The sequence below is a fragment of the Haemorhous mexicanus genome, chromosome 2, assembly GCF_027477595.1.
Source record: "Haemorhous mexicanus isolate bHaeMex1 chromosome 2, bHaeMex1.pri, whole genome shotgun sequence".
NCBI lineage: Eukaryota > Metazoa > Chordata > Aves > Passeriformes > Fringillidae > Haemorhous > Haemorhous mexicanus.
In genome coordinates this window covers 37,289,990-37,301,653 of record NC_082342.1, presented here as the reverse complement: position 1 = coordinate 37,301,653, position 11,664 = coordinate 37,289,990, and the positions used below count along the sequence as shown (strand labels likewise).

Genomic DNA, 11,664 nt, shown 5'->3' with positions numbered 1-11,664 from the left:
TCATTTTCATTGATTTTAATTTTAAATACTGTTCAAGAGTAATATAAAAGTTACTAGCTTGTCTATTTAGACTAATCGTTGTTTGGGTTTTTCCCCTCCTCCCCCCTGAAAATCTTCAGTAGAGTTACTTGATGCATCTTTCAGGTAACACTTTAGAAAGAACTCCAATTGACAGAATTTAAGCTTATGTTTTCCAGAAGAGAGGGTTCTGTGTCAGACGTCTCTGGAAGTTTTCATACCTAGAAAAAAAAAAAAAAAAACAACCAAAAAATAACAGCTCCTGCATATAAAATTGTGTTTTTTAAAAAGGGTACAAATAATTTAGTCTATGCAGAGAACATGATAAATTATAACTACTTCACACCAGGAAATTAGTAATCACAAGTCCATTTGCATACCTAGAATATTTGCAGTTAGACTTGTGTATTTCTCCAAGATGAATTTCATTAAAGCAGTATCCCTGAGGAGACTCATTCAAGCTTAGTAAAATTGTAAGTCAATTTAGATTGGACATAAGGAAAATTTTATTCACTGAAGGGGCTGTCAAGCACTGGAAGTGGTGGAGCCACCATCCTTAGTGGTGTTTAAAAGACATGTGGGCATGTTTTATTGGCCCTGGGTTTTTGGTGCACTTGGCAGCAGGAGGTGAATGGTTGGACTCCATCTTAAAGGTCTGTTCCAACCTAAACAAGTCCATGAATTATAAGTGACTGTTTTATGCATAGCATTTTTGGGATAGGAAATCATGAATGAACGTATGAATCTGAGGCTGGATGGTAATGTTTTAGAAAAATCAAATAGGGAAATGAAATTCTCTAACATATAAGGCAAACATATATGCACCCATGCTGTCCTAATTTCACTTTCCATACTCACAAAACCAAGCAAATCATAAACAAACAGCATCAGAATTCACTGTTGACACACAGTGAAGAAACAGACAAAATATACAATTTCTCTGCCTTTCCACAAGAAAAAAAAAATAGAGAAGCCTATAGGCTTTGAGCCACAAAAGTTAAAACCCCCCTTTTAATCCTCACAAACCCAAAATGTAAGGAATCAAAAGATACTGCCAATGAAACAAAGGAAACCACAAAATGTTCTCCTATACCTCACAGTTCATAGCCCAGCTTAAGTGATAAAAGACTGAAGGGTTTTAAACTAATTCAGCCTCACCCAGGCACTGACCAGTCACATCAGAGACCCTACCCACATACAGTTCATGGAGTTTGTAGTTACCTTCTAAATACAAAGCATCTGCATCAAATTACACTCCTAAATAATACATATGGCTCTCATCAACTGCTTGCATATTAATGAGATCCTGCTAATGATAAAACTGTATTCAGATAGTCTCAAACACTGATTTTAAAAGGGCTTAGGTTAATATTGCAGAGGCTAAATAAATAAGGGCAAACTGATAGGAAAGACATTTCAGATAACCTAAAGGATTGCCTGCAGTTCACAATTTATCTCCAGACTACACAGGCTATCCCCAGACAGTTCTTAAACCAGTCCCTGGAAAACAACTCCCAGAGGGACTTGTGTATTTACACTCAAGGATCTTGGTGACAGAACCAGGTCACCTAGTAACATGATTTCATCACCTCTCACATATTCTTAATTAAGGCAACTATGCTGGAACTATGTCTAGAAAGAGACCAAATAAAACAAATAAGCATAAATTGACAATATCAGTGAGCCCTGTCTTCCCACAACTCCAGAGCATTTGCATTATCTGCAATACAGTGCAAATGCACATATGTCAAAGGCAACTTTTTTAGAACAAAAAAAGTTGACAAATAAATATAAAAAGAGTGGGCAGGACTTGTCTATACTAGAAATAAACACCAACAATTTTAAATACTTCTGCATCATCTCACTGAATAGCATGACAATAGTTCAGTGCTTAGAAATGATGGTCTAATGCCTGGGAAAAAACCACATTTGTTACTAGAGATCACTGCCATTACCATTTCAGAACTACATTTGCAGGAATGAAAGCTTCAGAAGGATTTGGGGTCATCTGTGCCTGAGTGACAGCAAACGAGGAAGCAAAGTTATAGAAGTTATCCAACATCTTCTGAGTGAACTGAAAAAGAAAAGAAGAGATATTTTAAGGAAGTTCTTTCTTCAATTTGAACTTTTGTGCAAACGTTTAACAGATATACAGCTCCTACATGAAGTAATTTTAGCATTGTCATCTAAAACACAGTGGGAAGGTGGATATAGTAGGTCCAGAGACAATGATCAAAACATCCTAAGCTTCAGTCTTGCCCTCAGATCCATCTGGCATCCAGAAATCACTTTAAGAATCTTCCTTTGTCCTCTCCCTGCTCAAGTTCATCCAACTGGACAAATAGCTTTGGGAAAAACTTTTTCTGTTTGTGACAAAGAAGTGATGCAGTGACAAAAGCTGTCCCTCTCCTCCAAACTGAATAATCAGAAGAACTCCAGACTGGGCCAAAGCTGCCATTCCAGCTCCCAGAAAAACACTTGTTAAATGACTGGAAAAGTCTGCAATCTATTTACATCTCATCAGACTCCAGTGACAGGGCAATTTCCTTTAGCATTCCCCACAGAAGGACTGCTGTCCTGGCATCTTTTACTACAAGATCTTGTGGGGAAACACCTAAAGGATGCACAGGGAACCCCTAAACTGTAGGACTAAGAAAGAAAAGAGTGAAAGAGAGGCCAAGAAATAGCAAGCCCTGTGTGCAGATGATGAGGCTGTAGGACATTCCCAGTCAGTCTACAAATATACAAGTCTATGGGACCTCCTTATTTCCTCTACTGTTAAAAAAAAAAAAAAAAAAAAAGTTATAACTTGTTTTGATGGGAGAACAAGGAATTTTCAAATAGAAAATTTCATAGACAGTGAAATGATACAGGAAAACAGAGCCTGAGTTAATAAATGCACAATCTTGTGCTCTCCTCTGACAAAAGGAGCAGAAGAAATCATATGCCAGAACCCTTACCCTCAGTCTCACCCCACTCACATGCAGAACTCTATGGTTTTGTCCTACTTCTTTTTTATATACGTTTATACTCATAAAAAATACATATTTTTTCAATCATAAATCTTCATAAAACTTACTAAAAATGTAATAGGAGATCAACTCCATAACTTAGAGCAGCAACAGATGATTTTGCCATTAAAGAAATACTTTTACTGCTATAATGTAGCAGTTCCAAAGAGCTGATGTCAAATATTAAATGAAAGTTATTCATTATTCACATATATGCTCCCAATCATATATGCCCTTCCTCTGCAATCTACTCCCTCAAAGGTTTCCTTCCACTGTGACCTCACACATTTTCTCTGTACGAGTAAGTAGTACTTCACCCTTTTTGGTCAACTGCATTCCTTGAAGGCAATTACAATTTCAGTTAAGATGCTCAGAGTTAGATGCTGCTCTTTTTCAACAGAAAAGTTCATTTAGCTGAAAATAACATTTGTAAAAATGTTATGCAATCACGAGGTGTTTTTTTTTTTCCTTTACATACTACTGCCAGAAAAATCCATGAGACAACTTGCAAATGACCTGATGTGGCACTTTATTCCTCCTAACTTAACTACTGCTATAAGAAAAATTTGTGGAATTAGAAATATTATTTAGGTGTCCTTGGCCCCTAACAACTCCAGAAAAGCTCAATTAACTGTACTATATAAAAAACAGCTGTTGTTCAACTCCTAGTCATGGTAACTTTCTGCAAGAAACATTACCTATTTGGAGCTACAATGTATATAAACTGCCAAAGAATGTCAGCTACAGTATCAGGATTAATGTACAATTACCAGTCTCCCTCAGCAAGCACCTGGAAGGCAAGTGAGAAGGTAAAAAAGGCCTGAAGAAAAGCCTCACCAACTGCTGACATGTTAGAAGAAAATGCCAGAGCCATTAGTGTTAGGGAAATCAAGATCCACTATGCAGGTCCAGCTTGCCTTGGACTGCTGTCAGACTTCCAACTAACTGCCAGAGCTGGCTGAGGATTTCCAGAGGTTCAAACTAATGGGCCAGGCTGGGTTAAAAAATGGCACATTGTAGCCCAAGGCCTGATCCACAGAGAAGGCACTGGGGAAAAACAAATAAAAATCTTTCTATGGGAAAGGGCTTAATTCTGTAGTTCTGCAGAGCAACATCAGAAAGATTTCTCCAGGGAAAGTGGTACACCTGAATATCTCTCTGCATCCATGCCCACATTTGCCTTAACTTGTGAGTAATTTCTGACCATCCCTGCAAATCTATATACTAAAGTTTCAGCACCTACAAATCACCAAAGATCTACTCTCTCTTACATGTATTTAGTCATAGCTGCTCATATAAGAAGTAGCATAAATAATTTTACAGTAGAGTGACACTGACACAAATGAATCTCTTAGCCTCATGTCACTGAGGATGCAAATTCCAGTCTTTTACAGAAGACAGTTTTTCAGTGTATGAAAAAGTAATTTCATAGTATCAAAGCATCCAATCAAATGATTTGACAATTATTAGGTTGCTTACAATCCTACTGCCACCCCCAGCAGCATCCCCTACCCACTCCCCAATTAGTGCTTCAGAGGCTCAATTCTTGAGACTTCCATAGAGAGAGAATTTCTGAAAACGGAAAGTCCAGACTACCTCTGTGAATGAATCTACTGATGACACAGCAGCACTTGCAACAGGAGTCTGCTGGGCCAGGTTCTCCAGCAGTTCCACTGAGATTCCAATCTGAGCCACTGTTGGTGTCTGTGGGAGGTTCATGGCACCAAAGGGATGTTGACTTCCCTTCCCTGAAAGCACCACGAACAGCACACGTTAGGTCTGGCACACACGTAAAGCTGTGTAACTTCAACCACCTGTTTCTCCTGTAGAAAGCATTCCCCAGCTCCCACCAGAGGGATCTCCCTATCCCAGGAAATGCAGAAAAACCACAGTGCAAGCACAGGCAAAAGTACACACAAGCACAACAGATAGAACAGTGTGACTGGTAAATTGAAAAAGCACAACAGATTATTAGGAAAATTTTAAAAACCAGAAAAACATTACTTTACAGCTCCCTATGAAGTAAATGGATTCAAGAGGGAATATGATCAGTGAGTAAAAAACAGCAGAACCTTTCTCTACAGGAACCAAGCTTTTAATTCACATTTGGGCAATTGCAGATAAACAGAAAATATGCAACACTGCTGCAGTTGTTTGATTCACTCATTAAAGCCACATTCTAGTGAACCTGCTCTGAAAAAGTAGAGAGCACTGGTTTGTGATCCCTCTGACTCAGAGAGGGCTGGGCAGCCCCAGGTCTCATCTGAACTGCTAAAACCCACCAAAAGCAGCAAAGGTCAAAGAAATAGTCATGGAACAGAAAAGCCTCTGGCTTAGCAAGTGTCACAAAAAAAAACAAGGAACCATCCCCAAACTGCATGCCACAAACACAGGCATCCCAGCCCTCTGCCCTCACTTCTGACCTTTCTCAACCTATACTTTCAGTCCCAGCTTCAGCCAAGGTCTCTGCAAAGAAGGACAGACACTCAGAGTCACTTAAATCACGTACTCTTCTGTCAGCATCTTTAAAGGAAAATGCAGGAAAAGGCCTGTGGGACCAGAGTGCTATCAGTAAACAAATAAACTAATACTGCACCTGTGTTTGTGGGAACACAATAGTCAAGTACCCTCTTAACACAGAGGCAATGTTTCTGCAGCACTCTCTGGCCTCTTAGTAGCAGGAAAGAGCAAAGTTAAGCAAGAGCTGTCCTGCAGACCAGTCAGCACTATCTTTAGCTTCAAGAAAGGCTAATGGAGATCCAAAGCACCATCTCACTTAGTCAAAAACTCAGCCAGCAAAATCAGTCTGACAAGTTGAACTGAGATCAGGACTGAAGACCTCAGGAACTCGACCATTCCTCTGCAGAGACACAAGGCACAAAGAAGCAAAGATCCATACAGAAAGTACACTCACAAACTCAGCACCCTTTTCAACTGAAGTGCTACTCCTTAGTCCAGATCCTACAGTTGCAATAGTGCTACCTTATGAGTAAAGCACTCCTATTAAAATGTTACTTTAACACAAGGTAAGTGAGAAGAGAGTTCATTTCCAGAAATTATATTTAGAACCTGAGAAATGCCATTTTATTGCTGTATGATCTCACATTTGCTGTTGATAGATGCTTGCTTGATACAAGCTATCAGAAACCAAGACTCAAGTTCATTCTTAAAAATCCCAACGGCAGAGCTGTACAGCAAGATATTACATCTTGTAATATCTTCACCTGAGAAACTGACATTGCAATAAAAATGTAACATCTTCATCAACAGGCTCTGTTACAATGTATGATTACTTTAGACAGTCATGATCCAAACAATAAAACGCATCCATTCCATTCACTTTCCAAGAACTCCCACAGAACCATGGCCTTGGAAAGATGTCTGCCTAAAAGTGTGAAATAAAAGCACCCACTGCCATCCTTCCATCAGGAGAAATACACTCCATGTTTTCCATGCCTGGCTCTTGCAATTAGCATTCCAAACCTTACAAAGGTGGAGAATGTCAATCAGTACTGAAATACAAGCTCAGTTTTTTGTATTCAGACCCTACACTCTCCAACACATTACATCACTGCAGAGCAACTGCTATCAGAAAAGTATTTTTCCACCATTTCTTTCCCTTCATTGGACCCTTAATTCAATGATTGAGCCCTCATTACCTTTCAGCCCAACCACAACAAAACCTTTACCCATGTGTAGGCCTCAAATGCAGACATCATATTAGAGCATGAACAGCCTCACAGCAGAAAAGTCTGTCATGGAAAAGGCTCTGCTCTCTTACCCTACGTGTGAACCTACTCCCAAGTAAGGGCACAAAATACAGGTTCAAAGTTTGTCTTCTATTTCTACCTTCAGGCACAACTGAAATAAAAACCTTTCAATTCCAAGGCAGGGAGCATTTCTAAGCCCCTTCTTTACGTGTAAATGAAACTCTGCTACAACCACTGCTTCCCACAGAGCTGACAGGGACACATCTTTGGTCCTCTCAACTAGGTATTAAACCCAAAATGCAGAGTTCAAGCATCAGCAATGTCTTGCAATGACTCCAACTCTCTGTTACATAGTCTTCTCCACCTTAAAACTGTTTATGAGCAGGGAAATTTAGATTGTGTAGCTTAGAGTGAGTCCACAGTCAGAGCTAAGCTGCAGACAATGGGAATGGCACAGCTCTGTGCTGCTCAAATCAAGCACAGCAGTGCAGTGCCTCAAGGCACTGCAAATGTGTTCAACTATGTCACTGAGTTCTTCCTTGAGAGCAGTGCTTACCAGGAAATTATGGCTAATCATGCAAAAAGCATCTGAAAATGCATTTTCCTCCAAAGCTGTCTGAGAGCACATACCAGTGAGTCTTTCAAGCATGAGAAATACACACCCAAAGCACTGGTGATATGCTTTACTGTTTCACCAGCCACACAGCTTTGGAATACACAAAACCACATCCCCCCAAACCCTTCTGGAAGGTGCTCCTTCTTCGGAAGAAAGCCCAAATTTTTGAGGAATGTGTATGATCAGAATTAATTTTGCTTTGCAGCTTAAGATCCCTTATCTCAACCATACTGCCACATGCCATTGACCCAAAAGAAAGAATGCCATGTTATGAATGAATACATTTTAGCAGAGCAACATCAATGCTTAATTCAACAGAAATTCGAGTTAAAGATGTAGACTAAAGATGTAGATCCAAGACTACATAAGATGTGTACTACTTTATCACTGTAACACTTTAAGCTGCTTGACTGATGTATCTCTCTCTTCCTTTCATACAATAAAGGTGTACCATTGTACCATCATTTTTATAATGCACACAGCACACCCCTCATACTTAGGAAAACACACAGAGACACACACACTCTACTCAGAGTGCCAAAAGTACTAAAACATTTGGAAAGCTGCTTTCCAATGGGGACACCCTCTATTGGACAGTTCGATAGAGCAACTGGCCCTGGCTGGGTAGTGCCAGCTGTCAGAAACCACTGCCAGGCTCCACTCCCTGCAAAACCTGTCTGTGCTACAAAGAATACAACCACTTAGCAGAGGAAGCTGAAAGAAAATGCTGCTGGTATGTCTAGACAAACACCTAAAAACATGGCAGGGAAGTTACAAGATCATTTTTCCTCCATGCAGAGGACAAAACCACCACAAGTCTGCTTAGAAGAATTTCCAGATCAACACCACACACAAGAGAAGACGAGAGAGAAACTTCACAAGGAACAGTAACACACAGACAGACTTCCATGAGGATGACAGGCTGCTTTTAGTACATCTGCTCAAAACTATCTGAAAACACAGAGTGTGCTGCCTTTTTAAGTAGCTTTTTGTTCAAAGTAACCGTCACACGTTTATCTCTTACGCCTTCAGGAAAACATCTGTTGCAGCAATTGCTATGTTCTACCAGTCTTACCGGATTTGAGACCAGAAATTTTGAAGATGGCACTTGGCTTCTCATTAGTGACAAACCCCAGCAGCTGCCACACTGCCATCCCACTCTGGTCTGGGTAACAAAAATAGACAGATCCTCCCATTCCATCTGGAAATGGTATAGTTCCCAGCATGAAGACCACTACATGGTTGATGTTTTCATAGTCTGGTAAATCAAATACAAATTTGTCTTCAGCCACTTGTTGGGGCGCAGCTTGTACCTAAAGAGAACAAAACCTTTATTAGTATTAACATGTTTTTCACCTTCATCTGTCTGCGAATTTCCTTTTACAGAAATACACCTCAAGTGGTACATAACAAAAAGTGAGGAACGTACTAGCCTAAAGAGCAAATAGCCAGATAAAAGTCAAACACAGCAGAAGAACAACTGCAAAAAATATTACCAGAAAGACACAACAGTCTTGTTCTACCTGCACTGAACACATATCCCACCCGGGACTACAGGATCAGAATACCTTCGCTCCCCATGTGCGTAGGAGGAAAATAGGGTGCAGAAGAGGTTGCCAAGTCACTAAGAAGTGGCTGTTGACCACCTGGCTGGCACAACCCCAGGATCATGGAAACCTGTTCACATAGGAAATACAATAGACCTTGAGAAAGGCAGCAGAAGGATGGCTGAATGCCAGAGCAAAAGATACCCTCCTCTTTACCCGAGATGCCACATCCTTGCAGCCAAGGCACAATCTAGCCTTAAAAAGCTTCTTTTAAGCTCCCAGCTTGTCTCTGAGGAGACAACACTGCCAGGGGGATGGCAAGCGCCTTCCGGCAAGGACGCTCGACAAGGCAGCAGCCTGTGGGGACGCGGGACAGGAGCCAGCCGAGCGCCGGGCAGGCGAGGCCCCTGCCTGGAGCCCGGGGGGCCGAGGGCCCTGCGGCAGCTCCACCCCGCCCCCGAGCGGGTTGAGGGCCCCGCCCGGGCCCGGGCAGCGCTCACCAGCCTGCCCGCCACCAGGCAGCCGAACATGGCGGCGGCCGGCGAACCCCCTCAGACGCCTCGCTACTCCCGAGCCTCCATGAGCGCCGTCCCCGGAAAGTCAACACGCCCCCGCTCACCCCGGCACCGCCGAGTCACTTCCGCGGCGCCGCCGAAAAGGACTACAACTCCCGCGGTGCAACGCGCCGCCGCGCACGGGCGGTGTGGGTGGGTCGGGGTGGAGCATCACGGGAGATGTAGTTCTTCCCCGTCACGGCTCTGACGTGCCTGATGGGCGGCAAACGGCGATGCCGCCCGGCGCTGCCCCGGGCCAGCCCTGCCGCTGCCTCAGGGGCTGCGGGCAGGAGCGTTCTCAGCAAAAGTACCGCAGAGTCTTTTGCCCTTGTGTTTTAGCTCTCCTGAGCTGTCATAGATCCATGAAAATGGCATGGGATGAAATCAGGCAACAGAGGAAGAAAATGAACAGGGAGATGAGGAGAAGCGGTTCATCTGGTAAATCTCCATAAATTATGACAAAAGTTCCCCTCAGCTCAAGACACAAAGATTGTTTTTCAATCTCTGTTTGCAGGGCGGCTCTATTTCAAGTTTGTGCGATGTAAGCTGCACGCGTGTTCTTTGGGCCGAGGGAGCTGCTGGTGATTCATTGCTCGCGGTCTCCTGGGTGTCAGAGCACAGGAAACAAATGGAAACAAATCATTCCTTGCTTTGAATGAGAACAGTGTTCTGCACTTTCTGTAGAAGCCATTCCTTTAAATCTTGTTCTCATGTGTCATTTGGTGTTTACACAGGTGTTTTAATTCATGCTTCAATCTCAATCGTAGCCGTGTTTACACTTCTGTCACCAATCTTTATGAAACCTCTCCCATTTTACCATGCCAGTGTGCTGCTATGGACTGTGAAACCTGTGATTCACCCATCTCTGTAGGCAATGTCGGGGTCTTTCCTGCAGCCAGGATCACATTTGGTGGACAACTTCTCCTGTCCTCAGCCCTCCCAGACCCTGGGCACTGCACCTGTGGCTTATGGCAGAGGTCTGTCACTGGAGAAGCTCCCAGGGTTGCTTCTGTTGCCCACTTTGTGGTACTAAAGTTTTAGCAAAGGATTGTGCTGCCTTTCCAAATGCTAAGATCTTAAAATGAAGACCCCAGTGCCTGCTACCAGATGGAGTAACCAACCTGTCTCTTGCAGTGTGCAAATGTAAGGGAATTATGAGAGCCAGACCTATTAAAAATGCTGATGCTAGCCCACGGTTATTTGTACAGGCAGGGTGCAATATGTATTTCTGCCTGGTTCACCTCTTGCATGTAGTAAGAAGCCCAGGTGTAAGAAGTTTTGAGGCAATAGAGCAGAACTGCTTAGTCCCAGGCCTCATTTTGGATTTGAACCTTTGCAAGTGAGTTCTCCGCTTGGCAGGTGCTTTTCCAGCTGGCCCCAATGAACTGGAAAGAAAGAAAGTGTTTTAAAGCTTGAGATATTGCAAATTAGTGGAGGGTGGCCAAGCTCTGCAGTGCAGCCACTGAGACACAACAAGAAATCTGGTAATTAGGCAAGAGCTCATCTCAGATTGCCAGCTTGCTGCAAACCTCTGAGATTACACCATGTCGAAAAGGCTCAGGGCAGCCTGATCTCAGCAGGGCTCTCATGCACTCTTGCTTAGGCATGATTTTTTTCCCCCCCTCAATTTAAACCTAATTTTTTACTATTTATCTAAACTTGTGGAGCTTTCTGTGCAATGACAGCAGCAGAGCCATTGCTGCTCCCCCTGCCAAAAGCTAATCTCATCCTGTTTATGAAGTTGCTCTAGAACTTGTGACACAGATGTTCACTTGTACCCCTACTAAGATCCATGCCTTAATGCCATTTAGGTAAAAAGAAGGTCAAAATGTGCCATACAAAGCAGGCACGTTCTCTCTGTGCAGTAAGGGAAGGTATTTCCTATTCAATAGTGACAGATAGTGGCACTAGACACAAAAACAGTTATTTGTAGAGAACTTCTGAGGAGAAGTTTCTGTTCCTAGGTGAGGCAAAGACAGGAGAAAGGGGAAGAAACCTCAGGTAAGTTGAGTCCAGACTGACACAAAACTTCACCAATATAGTGGTGGGTGGTGTGCTGGAGTATGTGCTGGGATCCCAGCTGAACACAGAGACCAGAAGCATCTACATGTCTGAACATGAGGGCAGCAAGGTGTGGATGCTGAATGAGCAAGGACTGTGGAAAGTAACTATTTTCCTGAATAAAGAGTAATTTTCTTTTACTTCTTT

General features: G+C 42.6%; 1 protein-coding gene across 7 annotated transcripts; it reads right to left on the bottom strand.

Moving 5' to 3' along the window:
* On the bottom strand, positions 1–9,540 carry HIKESHI (heat shock protein nuclear import factor hikeshi). Of its 7 annotated transcripts, none has more exons than XM_059838454.1 (6): positions 9,403–9,524; positions 8,924–9,032; positions 8,431–8,613; positions 4,626–4,777; positions 1,974–2,092; positions 1–239 (listed from the first exon to the last, which is right to left on the bottom strand). In XM_059838454.1, exons 1-6 carry the CDS (start codon positions 9,430–9,432, stop codon positions 185–187), a joined length of 648 nt encoding a protein of 215 aa, XP_059694437.1. In that variant the 5' UTR covers positions 9,433–9,524; the 3' UTR covers positions 1–184. The 7 variants fall into 7 exon arrangements, with proteins under 7 accessions (XP_059694437.1, XP_059694439.1, XP_059694443.1 ...); XM_059838456.1 differs by having other exon boundaries at positions 9,407–9,498; XM_059838460.1 differs by having other exon boundaries at positions 8,431–8,668; positions 9,403–9,419.
* Positions 9,541–11,664: the final 2,124 nt, after the last annotated feature.